The sequence below is a fragment of the Gorilla gorilla genome, chromosome 2, assembly GCF_029281585.2.
Source record: "Gorilla gorilla gorilla isolate KB3781 chromosome 2, NHGRI_mGorGor1-v2.1_pri, whole genome shotgun sequence".
In the NCBI taxonomy this organism is placed as follows: domain Eukaryota; kingdom Metazoa; phylum Chordata; class Mammalia; order Primates; family Hominidae; genus Gorilla; species Gorilla gorilla.
The window spans coordinates 139,267,976-139,280,328 of NC_086017.1; the positions used below are offsets into that span (position 1 = coordinate 139,267,976).

Consider the following 12,353-nt stretch of genomic DNA (forward strand, 5'->3'; position numbering starts at 1 on the left):
GCTCGTCAAGGTCAGGAGGGGCTATAAAGAGGCTTCATGCCTTGCTGGGTTCTCAGAGATCCCTGAGGCCAAGCCATGTCCACAGAGCAGACCAGGCAGGGGCATGAAATCAGCTTCCAAGAGGGCAATACTCTAGGGCTGGCCTGGGTGACAACTTTGCACTCACTTTTTCTACTCTTCACATAATTCTGCAAAAAAGGTGCTGATATTCCCATTTCCTGATGAGGATGGTAAGATTCAGAGAGGTCAAGGAACTCGCCTGGGTCATGAGCTTCCACATGACACCAATGCCTGTAATTTTTCCATGTGGGAACCAGGCTAGTGCTGAAATTCATGCTCCATAAAACACAATGGCCATCAGAGAGTGGGCTCACTTCTGAGGCTCAATCCACAAGGGTCATTTACATAGGGAGGGGTGAGCGGCAAGAAGCCGAGAGGGAGCGTACACTACCTGGGAAAGAACACTCCTAGGAGGCTGCATTTTCACGGCAATCTGTTGTCAGCATCAAACAGTTCCCCACTGCCACCTCCAGGCAGCACCCCGTCAAAGCTCCATCCCCGCTCACAGCCCAGGGTCCACTGGGAAGCGGTGTGGGAGAGCAGTGAGAGCAAGGAGTTTGGACCCAGACGTTCCTCTGGGCTCAGGTTCCAGTGGCAACACTTTCTAGCCTATGGCCTGGGCAGGTAACCTCCCATTTGAGTCTGGAGATAACCTCAACTGCTCACAGGGTTGTCAGGGTGTCCTGGGAGGACATGAGATGGCCCATGTAGAGTGCTCTGTATAGTTTCTGACACACAGGAAGCCCTCAGTTAGTCACCTCCCTTCCCCCTCTCTTTCCTTCGGAGCTCTAGAGATCAGATGTGGTTCTGGGGGGTAAGGAAGCCCTGCTGTAGTTCCCCTCTAGGGGTGGAGTCTGTGGGAAGCATATCAGATGGCTATTATTGTTGGCTATTACTTTTTTCATTACCATGTTGACATTATTATCACCACTACAACAAATTTCCTACTAGAACATAGTACCAAAATTCTCTTCCAAAGCAAACAACCGAATCTGCGTTACCTGAGCCGACCTGCCTAAAGATCCATGTTCTGAGTGTCTTCCTTCCACTTGAGTAACTACAGTCTAGCAAGGAGTCTCCACAACCTCTAGCAGCCCTTGATCAAATCAGCCCAGATGGGGCTGGGGCCAAATCTCCCGGGTCTCAGGCTGACCAGAGCTTTGTCTCCACTGAGCAGGTTCTGAGATCAAGGCCACCTTTCTGTGCACCTTAGTCCTGAGTGGGATGGGACTGAGAGACCTTACTTCTGGGGACGAGAGATGCCAGGCTCTGCAGGTATGGGCTGGGCTGGGTTTCCCTACTGTGGAGGGAGGGAAGCCTATTAGCAGAGCTCCCCAGCAGGGGGCACCATCTGTCCAAGGCTGAGCCCTTTCACCAACTGCACTGTCAGGCTTCAGCCTGGCCTAGCCAAGGCTAAGCAAGTCCAGACAGCCACAGGCATGCCAGGCATACCAGCCGTAAGGCCCACATGCATCTGTCTCCAGAAGCTGCCCAAGTAGCCATGCTGGATCTGGCACACACTTTCTCTCCAAGACTTAGGAAGCACTTATGACAGTGGTCTTGTCTAGAGAGCATCACGGACGGGGATTCAGAGTAGCTACAAGATGCTGCCACATGGACTTGAATCACGCATTCGATTCCTAATTGCAAGTGAAAGAAACCACCTGAGGGGGAAGGGCTGTTGCTATACTGCAGTGCTCACAGCACTACAGAACCCCCATTGTGGGGCTTACCCAGAGCCAGCAACACCAGAGTTTGCATGTTTTTTTTTTTTTTAATTATTTTTAGAGATGAGGTCTCACTGTTGTCCAGGTGGGAGTGCGATAGCTATTCACAGGTGCAATCATTGCACACTACAGCCTTAAACTCCTAGCCTCAAGCAATCTTCCCGCCTCAGCCTCCCAGAGTGTACACTACAGGTGCATACCACTGTGCCCAGCTTGGACAGTCTTAATAATAAAGCTTCTCTATTAAAATCAAACTAAAATCTTAGATAGGGCCCACCATCATTCAGAGCTGAGTTAGGCAAATCAGCAGTTTTTATTTCAAACTCAGTTTGGCTCCAGCTGTGTCCTGAGATACTCATGGGCCACAGGGTGTCTTTCTAACTCCCACTGCCTCCACTGCCCTGAGCATGCAGCCTCAGGGACTTTGTCCCCACACTACTCTATTGCAGGCTTGAAAACAGGCCCCTCATCACCCACCTTTGTGCCCCCAGCACTGCAGAGACCAGGCACTAATGTTTAAACAGGATCACAGAAAACCAAAAGAGCAATAAAACTACCAGGTACTGGGAATACTGACACTGGGCTTGAGAGATGGGAAGATGGGGTGTTCTCCAGGACCACGAGCGTGGAGAGTGCTTAGGAGAAAAAGCAACCGCAGGAAAGTTCCTGGCCCAGCTTTGGGCCAATCTTGGCAGGATGAGCACCATATGAACACTTGTCTTCCAGGGGTCAACATCTGCCCTTCCCAAAGGCAGGCCAAAGGGATGGGAAGGAGTGGAGCGGGAGGATGGAAAGACACCAGTGTGGTTCAGAGGTCTGGGATAGAAAGAAAATGCTGAGGCTGGGCGTGGTGGTTCATGCCTATAATCCCAGCACTTTGGCAGGCCGAGGCGGGCGGATCACGAGGTCAGGAGATCAAGACCATCCTGGCTAACACAGTGAAACCCTGTCTCTACTAAAAATACAAAAAAATTAGCCAGGCGTGATGGTGGGCAACTGTAGTCCCAGCTACTCGGGAGGCTGAGGCAGGAGAATGGTGTGAACCCGGGAGGTGGAGCTTGCAGTGAGCCGAGATCGTGCCACTGCACTCCAGCCTGGGCGACACAGCGAGACTCTGTCCCCAAAAAAAAAAAAAAGAAAATGCTGGTTTTGTTATCAGAAGGAGCTGGGTTCTTATCCTGTCTTTACGATGAGGGACAAGTTATGATTCCAGTTTCCTTATTTGAAAAATGACGCCAATAATGCCTACCTCTCAGAGCGCAGATGAAGACTGAAGACGTTCATGTGTATAATGTCATCAAAGGCTTGCCCTGTCTGATCTCACCTTTGTACACTCCAATTGAACGACCAAATTGTAGTATCACACCCCAAAGATCACGTGGGAGACCCTCCTCATGAGTGACAGGACAGCTGCTGCCTTTGGTGACTAGGGAAATGAGGCCAGAGGCAAGTCACTTGGCACATTTTCCCTCAAAAACAACATGACCTCCCCTCATCCCTGTCCCACCTCATGGGGTTTAGAGAGATCCTGAGGAACAAATGAGCCCAGATGGAAGTTAAAAAAGCCTTGTGGCTGGCAGGCAGCCATCCTACCTGATGACACAGTTGCCTCGGTTGGATGCAAAGATGACGATGGGAGCGATAGAAGACTCCAGGGCGCGGTGCAGGTAGGTGAAGCACTCAATGTCCAGCATGTGGACCTCATCAACAAACAGCACACCCGGGACCAGCTCAGCAATGCCCTGGTCGATGTACTTGTTCACCACCTTATTAATCTCCCCTCGAAGTTTGTCTAGGAGATGCAAGGATGGGCAGGCAAGGTCAGCACAGGGCTGGGGGAGACTATCGCCTTTTCTCCTCCACCTGAATTCAATCCAAACCCACGCTAGGAGCCTAGTTTTCCTACTAGCTATGTGATCCCAGACAGGGTGTGTCCCCACTCCAGGTTTCAGTGTCGTCATCTGAACACAGTGATAATCACACCTAAAAGGTCACAAAATTGGCAGCCTCCCCCAAAAGATGGGTTTGGTTAAATGTAAAAAGGTTGCACAGGTGTTCTGCATGGGAATCCCTTCACAGCACACGCTCAGTGCTGTCACACTCCCTACCATGCCTTATCACTTCCCACATACCCAATCTAGCTCTGTCTGATCTGGGAGACGTCGGAGTTTGGGAGCCCTGGGTGAAATGAGTTTTCACATGCAAATTTACCTGTTCTATACTCAGTAAATGACCCTTTCTTTTGGTCCCATACAACAATGCTTAGGTTAATTAACTTTCAATCAAGTGCCTGGACTAAGGAAGTGGGTGCTTTTAGAATCCTGAGCAGAAACCTTTGAGGAATGAAAGGCTCTGAAGAAAGGCCCAATCTCAGAGCTCCTAGAGGGATGAGTCTCTCAAAAGTTACATAACCCAGCTAAGGTCTCAGTGCTCATTTTCCAAACCAGCTCCTGTGTTATCATCAGGAGGGAGCAGCTCACAAATAGAAAACTGGAAGATCTGAGGCAGCATCTTCCGCCAAAGGCAAGAGGCAGGGATTGTCCAAAGAGGATGCACACTGAAAACCGTGTGAAAAGAAAGAAACTGCTTCTGACAACTCGAACAGAAAGGTCTCAGATTGCTGCCCTGGCTTAAACTTTAAAGACAATATTTGCTTTAATGTTTAACTAGCATCTTAAGGTGACGAAACTGTAGGTGGAATTAGAAAAAAAACAGCAACAGGAAAGCTGGGAAGAGCAGCAGGTTAAATAAAGGTTCACAGGGGAGCAGCAGCAGTGTCCCCTGTGGAGCTCTGGGAAGTGCCCACAAACTGGGCAGGGCAGTATGTGGAGCTGGTCTGTGGAGCTGCCCTGTGCTCTACTAGGGAGGGGGCTGACAGCCCCAAGGCTCCAGAGCCTGTGCTCCAGCAGAGCTGGGCGACACAAATCCATATTTCTGGGGCCTCATAGGGGCCAGAAACTGTGACTGCAGTGGGGCAGATAGCACACAGTGTGCTGTATGGCTGCCTAAATGCCGCCAGAAACTTAGGCTAGAGTCAAGCTCTAAGCTATGAGGAAGAAAGAACTGTTCTGAGGCATTTCATCAGGGCGGATGTGCTCACAGAGCCGCAAGAGCATCTCAGAATGTGGGGCCCTCCGCCCTGCCCCTTGCTCACAGGGCACACTGGTTCTCCTACCTGTGATTTCTGTCTTCTTTGGCTTCATTAGCTGGCCCATCATGGACAGGATATCTTGTCCCCCCTGCATAAGAGAAGACTTAGAGTCAGTGCTGCTTTCTAAGGTGACTACAGAAGCCTCATCCCCCTGCATCCCACTCATCAACTCAACATGGGATCCTGAGGTATGGAGACCCCTCCTCAAAGCCTGAGGAGCTTCTAAACACAGAGGAATTTTTAGAGGTTCCCCTGACCTGTAAGAATCAAACAAAATCCTTTCATGGCAAGTATAAGCTCCGTGGGGCCTGCCCAGCCTCCTTTTCCAGCCCTATCTTTTTCCAACCCCTTGTTCCTTGATTAGCCACACAAGACTACCAGCCCTGCCCTGGACGCCCCCAAGCTTTTTTATGACTCAATGCTTTTGAGCCTATTCCATCTGCCAGGAATGCCATTCTCCTTCCTAGGAAGTTCCCAGTCATTAAAGTTCAAGTCAAATGCCCTCTAGGGCACATCTGACCCTAACCGGACTCAGGACTTCCTCCAAATGTTCCTGTGCCTTTGGGGACACATGGACTATAAGAGTAAGTATAAAGAGCAAGTATAAATATACCATGATTATATTGCTGTGCCTCCTCTCACTAGATTTGACCACAGGCTTGCATCAGCCTAGTCCTTACTTAACTTGGAGCTGATCATGGCTGACTCCATAACAGGTTCACCACTCACCTGCATCCTCCTGCGGGCTCCTAACAGTGCAGTCAGCAAGAGGCAGAGGCTAGTGTTTGGTCATTTGTTCAGCATTTAGTGATCACCTGTTGGTTACCAGGCCCTGAGACACAGAAGGGCTCACTAAAATGCTGAATAGCTAAAGGCAGCAAATGTTTCCTGTCTGGTCCTCAAAACTGCCTTGCCAAGTAGGAGGGAACTCAAAACCGAACCCTAAACCACAGAAAACCCAGAGACCCAAAGTGACAAATTAACCAAGCTGGTCAGTGATGGAGCAACTCAGTTCCTGACTTCTGACTCCCAGCCCAGCACTCTTCTCAGGTCAAGGGCTCCCAGGAGGTCAGTTTGGGGATGGCCATTTCACCAACCAAGGGGACCTGTTCGTCCAAGATGAGTCTTCAGTAATCTCTTGACCAAAGCTCCAAGGAACAAAACACCCACGGATCAAATTTCAAGTCAGAAAACAAACTATTCCCTAATAGTGACTATTCACTATTTCCTAGAAATGTCATATAGTGATAACATCCTTTCCTGCATTTTACTAGTCAAGGCATAAGTATCCATCTGTATGAGAAGCAGACAACAGTACCAGCTCAAAGCTAAAACACTGTGGCTTTTGCTAAGCAGGGGGAAAGAAAGAGCTTTGTTAGGCTTTCTGAAATCCTGTAAAGGGCTCATAGAACACTCCTGCCCTCCTGCCATTAACACCCAGAAAATTCCAGGCGTGAGCCCACTGCTGGAGTGAAGCCATGGAGGAAGCTGGCTAGCTCAGGGCCAGAGGCTTGGCTGGGATAAGAAACAATACACATGAAATCATCTGTGACTAGAGCATTTGAATGGGAACAAAGGAGTCCCTCGTAGCTCATGTCGATGTTAATTGCTGAACATTACAGATAGAAAAGGACCGTCTACCTCAAGAAAGGCAGCAAGACTCTGACAATTCATTCCCAGATCTCCACACACATACAAAAGGGCTAATGTGCCAGGTCACCCAGGCATCGAGGTAGTACCTGGGGCCGCGCATTAGCCACATCCAAGTCATGCAAGGTCACATCTTGGATGATTTCTTTCTTTTTGTGCACATCCCCTTTTGGCAAGGGGACATACTCTTCAGCTTCAAGGTCGAATTCTGTGGCATAGGTATCACACCTGCCCTGCCTCTGCAAAAAGAGAGAAACATGAGTGCCTGGTGAGTTTTCACTGCCAAGTCCCCAAATGGCACAGGGCTAAGTGAGATAAAGGTCTCAGTTCCCACTGCAGGCCTGACAGCCTACTTGACAAACTCCAAATATGCCCCACTCCCCTGCTGCCAAAAGAAGGGAGCTATCTGCTCATCGCTGGGCTCCAAAAACTGGGTTGAAAAACACCTGATACTTTCTCCCAAAATCCTTTTTCCCTTCTTTCTTTTAACTGTATGCAATTCCTGATAAAGGCCAAATCCAGTAGATTAACTGGAGGCAGAGGAGCTGCTCAGACTCTTTTGTAGGTGGATGATTTATTGTATGATATGAAGTATTATGCCCATCCATTAAACAGCGAGGAACACTGTACAGGACCCTGAAAATCAGATAGAAAAGAATGCCAACGAATGCAGCGTTCCTTCCCACATGCATATATCTTGGGAAGAAAATACCAAAGAGATAAAAGGAAGATTAAATACACTGCACATTTCAATTTGAAAGTGACTAAAGTTGTTTTGGTTTCTCACCCTGTCCTCCCCCTCTGAACAGGTTTTAGTATTTTTTCTAACAGACTATCTGTTTTAATCGCGAGAAGGTTAAAGAATGAAGATAAAGGGAAGGCAAACTTTATTATACATAAAGGGCCACTAGTTGACCTTCCATCAGCCTCGTAACAGACACCAGCCCCTCCCCACACACCCCACACCCTCTGAAGAAAGCAACTCCCTTGTCACTTAGGTCTTCTCATGGCAAACAAATCAGGGACAATGCTGTGTCCCAAGGAAGGCATTACCTTCACGGCCCCACTGTTGGCTTCAATGTAAATCACATCTCCAGCTTCTACTCGCTCTTTCTGCAAACTTTCAAAAATGCTGGGGTCCAGCTAAAAAAAAAAATGTAAATCAGAAGTGTAATACATATTCCATTTCCTTCTGACACCATGTAAGGTACCTTTCCGTAAGGGATCTGAGGTAGGTAGCAGGTGCATGGAGAAAGCCTGTTTTGCGTGTGCATGAATACTGGGACCTGCAGGAGTGTGAATGCGTGAGTACCACACAACAGACTGGCTGGGGCACTAAGCACACCAGGGAGAAAATAGGGGGGCCAGCATACCTGCATCCCTATGTAACAAGCATGAGAGGGACACAGGGGACACGTACTCTCCTCTTTCCCTTGATTCCAAAGGCTGTAAACTGGCAGCAGCGCTTTTATAAGGATGGTCCTGGCTGCCGTGAGACGGGTGGGCCCAGCCCCCACTGTCCACAGGACCACAGGCCCTATCACCCCTCTTGAAATCATCATCCCTACTTCACTCCTTCATTTGCCTCACCTCAGGTGGGGTGGAACTTTCCACAACTGAGGTACCTGCCAGCACCTGCTTACCAATCTCAAAGCTGGCATCTTGCAGGGCCTTTGATTTTGGATAAGGTTCTCAGTTCTAAGTTTCCTCATCTATACAACAGCACCCAGGTGCAATCACAGATGTATACAGTAATTCAAAGAAAAGCATAAATGAGAATCTTTCCCAAGCCTTTTGATTCACATCCCAGTGTTTGTGCCCTTGGGTCTGCCTGCTTATATCTCCAGGAAAGGAAATAAGCAGATTTGCGGAACTGTTGCTTTTCTCCAGATTCTGGTGACCCTCAGTGATTAATATTCTAGGACAGCTGCCTTTGTAAGGATTCTGTAGTTAAACACAAGTTTCTCGAGGTCTTCATGGAGATCTATGTTATACAATGTAGCTATGGTGGAAAAAAAACTTGGGCTTTGCCCAAACAAAATTAAAAAGTGAAAACCCAGGACTTGGTGAAAGAAGCCAGATACAAAAAAAGACATACACTGTATGTTCCATTTATATGAAATGTCCAAAAGAAGGCAACCGAAAGTAGATTAGTAGTTGCCGAGGGCTATAGTTGGAATGGGGAATGACTGTAAATGAGCAGGAGGATTCTTTTTGGGGCGATGAAAATGTTCTGAAATTAAGATTGTGGTGATTGTACAACTGTGAAAATACATTAAAATTCCTGGAATTGTATACTTAAAATGGGTGAGTTTTATTTAAAATGCTATCTCAATAAAGCTTTTAAAAAACTACCACCACAGCAGCAAACCCAGGGTTCTGCCTCTCCTTAGCTGGGTGGGGACGGCAGCCCCTGGCAGAACTGCTGTGAGTCTGCGCGCCTAAGGACAAAAGTGGGTGAGGCCCCCAGATAAGGCCTGGCAGGAAGCGGTCATGAGTACTAATGGCGTTCTCGTTGCTAGAACTCAGAAGACTCCTTCAGACTTGAATATCCACCAAGTATTTGAGCACCTTCTATCCAAATACCTTGTACATATTCTAAAAATACCTAGAAGTATTCATTTTGGAAGACAAATTTCATCTTCTCCTCTACATTATTTCTGTAAAGAAACTGTACAAAGCAGTGTTACAAATAGCTGAAATTTAAACTGTACGCCTTATTTTATCTGTCCTACATTGGAGAATATACTTCTTTTTTGCCTCAAGCATTTTTATACCGGTTAATTTCCCAAATGAATTGACTGAAGATGTAATTACTGGAAAGGTGGCAGATGCTACTGAGAAATCTAATTAATTCAGAATGGAAGTGACGAGGGGTAGGTATAAAAGAGATATTTGCAGAGGCAAGTTCCTGAGATGGAAACCCTGTTAGGAAAAAGAAAAATGGTCCTTTGAAGAAGTGACATTTTTATGATCTCCATAAAGCAGTGACCAAGAAACAACCTTGGAGAATCAAAGAACCATAAAATCGTAGAACAGAATAAAAATGGAGAAATTATATGGTCAATCTCCTGCAGTTTATAGATGAGAAAACTGAGTCCCAGAGAGCTCAACTGACTTCCAAAGGTCACACAGCAAGCTGGTGGGCAGACAGTACAACGGTTAGGACTCAGAGGGTCAGCTCTGCCACATGACTGGCTGGATGATCCCAGGATAACCATGTAACCTCTTTATGAGCCTTCATCTGTTAACATGAGGAAAATTATACACACATACACACACGCAAACATATACACATATAAAGTTATGAATGACAATAAATGTTTGTTGAAGCACTTAGTCCAAGGCCTGACACATACAATAAATGAGAGCTATAATGATAATATTTATTAATAATAATAAGGCAAAGCCTAAAATCCAGACTGCTCCATTTCTCCAAGTGAAGGCTCTCATGATAACATTAACAGCTATCATTCATTAGGTAACTAGGTGCCACACCCAAAGCCATAACCCTGAGAGACAGGCAATTATTATTCCCATTCAACAAATAAAGAAACTACTACTCAGAGATTAATGCCACACAGTTGTAAGTAACAAAGCCAGGGATTCCTTAAGGACTTAGACTCCAAAACTCATGCTCTTCCCCTAGAAACTCTACTGCCTCCATCCTAAAGACTTACAGGACAGGTGGCTGAGGACTGTCTTTGAGCGTTATCCAGTGTCATCATTCTGGCCTCTCCACAAAGCCCTGTACTAAGCAGAACCAGCCACCGAAGCGACCACAGGTTCCTGACACAAGCAACTGCAGTCAGGATTCTGCATGTGGCCCCTGGGAAGCCCATCCATCATCTTTATACAACTCTTATTTGATTACTCAATGCTGTTTCTTTCTATGAGCATGGGCACTGATAACTGGAAAAATTAATGCCCAGGTTCAGACCCAGCCCAGGGTATTTGATGCATGGTCATAATATGGGACATGGGATGGCAGAGGCAGTTTCTTGACTTAACCACACAGCTCACATTTTAACATGCAGAGTTTCCTAGGAGTAAGTAAGAAAAGAGCTATCTTCCTTGAGTCCTCCTATGTTCAAGCCCTATGCTAGGTACTGCTTTATACACACAATATCCTCAACCAGTTCTGTGAGAAATCAACACCTGCAGTGCACAGGTCAGGAAACTGGGATGCAGAGAGGTTACACCACCTGCCCAAAGCCACACTGTGCGGGGAGAGTCAAGGGAAAAGAGGCCACAAACATGTACTCACTTTCAGCTGTTTGGTTCCTTTGGCTGTTTTGAGTCCTATGATCACATGGCTAATGGTTTTGCCATATCCTCCCATGGGATTCTCTGTCTCACACGGAGTTAGCTCTGTGACTTCACCTTCATAAACTTCCTTGGTCTCCTTTATTCGCAGCCCTGGAAGAGGTGGCAGAGGGGCCATGGTGAGAAGCAGAATCTTTTCTCTCACACTGAGAGCCCAAAACTTCCATGTCACCAGAACTGACAAATCAACCTTAATAATGTACATTCCAGGGTGTCATGATGGGTAAAAAGGCAATACAAACATATCAATGTAAATTAGAGGCACTATTAGAAATGCAACTCTTTTTTTTTTTTTTTTTTTTTGAGATAGAGTCTCGCTCTGTCGCCCAGGCTGCAGTGCAGTGGCACAATCTCGACTCACTGCAACCTCTGCCTCCCAGGTTCACTCCATTCTCCTGCCTCAGCCTCCCGAGTAGCTGGGACTACAGGCGCCCGCCACCACGCCCGGCTAATTTTTTTGTATTTTTGGTAGGGACAGGGTTTCACCATGTTAGCCAGGATGATCTTGATCTCCTGACCTCATGATCTGCCCTCCTCGGCCTCCCAAAGTGCTGGGTTACAGGCATGAGCCACCACACCTGGCCTAGAAATGCAACTTTTTAAGGGAACTTTCTAGGTTCAAATCCAGAACTAGATAGACAAGTTATAATTCTCAAAATTGTCTGCTTCATTTCCAAGGGGGTGAAATTTACCTTTAGCCTTTAATCCAGTCTCTGAACCCACACTATTCTATTCCACCAGAACAGTGGCTATCATAACTCCTGTAGCCTTGTTTCCTGAATTTCTGACTCTCAAAGGAAATCTTAAAACCAGTGGAATAACTCATTACACACCCTCTGACACTATGAAACCTGAGCAGAACATACTAAAATAATTAGGTACCTATGTCAACAGTGGGTGACACTCAACACTGCCAGGTGTTATGGGCCTCTGGCTCTCACTGCATACTCCAAGAAGAAATACCCAGTTGTCATGCATTATTTGCAATGTGTTGCTCTACAATTTTCTTTCTTTCTTTCTTTTCCTTTTTCTTTCTTTTTTTTTTTTTTTTTTTTGAGATAGAATCTCATTCTGTCACCCAGGCTGGAATGCAATGGTGCGATCTTGGCTCACAGCAAGCTCCGCCTCCTGGGTTCAAGTGATTCTCCTGCCTCAGCCTCCCAAGTAGCTGGGATTACAGGCGTGCACCACCACATCTGGCTAATTTTTGGGGTTTTTTTGTACTTTTAGTAGAGATAGGTTTCACCACGTTGGCCAGACTGGTCTTGAACTCCTGACCTCAGGTGATCCACCCACCTTGGCCTCCCAAAGTGCTGGGATTACAGGTGTGAGCTACCATTCCCAGCTGCTCTACAATTTTTCTAAGGCCATAACAACAAAACCAATTTCCAAAGCACCTTACATTAGAATATTGCAAATAAAGGTAAATTTCTCTCCAA

At 46.8% G+C, this 12,353-nt stretch overlaps 1 protein-coding gene across 1 annotated transcript in view; it reads right to left on the reverse strand.

Moving 5' to 3' along the window:
• The window catches only part of RUVBL1 (RuvB like AAA ATPase 1), a 43,013-nt gene that overhangs the window by 12,945 nt on the left and 17,715 nt on the right, over positions 1 to 12,353 (reverse strand). Inside the window, exons 4-8 of the mRNA XM_031009506.3 lie at positions 10,856 to 11,007; positions 7,642 to 7,731; positions 6,678 to 6,827; positions 4,963 to 5,026; positions 3,381 to 3,579 (exon numbers count right to left, since the gene is read on the reverse strand). Coding sequence (XP_030865366.1) covers positions 3,381 to 3,579; positions 4,963 to 5,026; positions 6,678 to 6,827; positions 7,642 to 7,731; positions 10,856 to 11,007 — 655 coding nt within the window. The remainder of the gene's footprint in view (positions 1 to 3,380; positions 3,580 to 4,962; positions 5,027 to 6,677; positions 6,828 to 7,641; positions 7,732 to 10,855; positions 11,008 to 12,353) is intronic.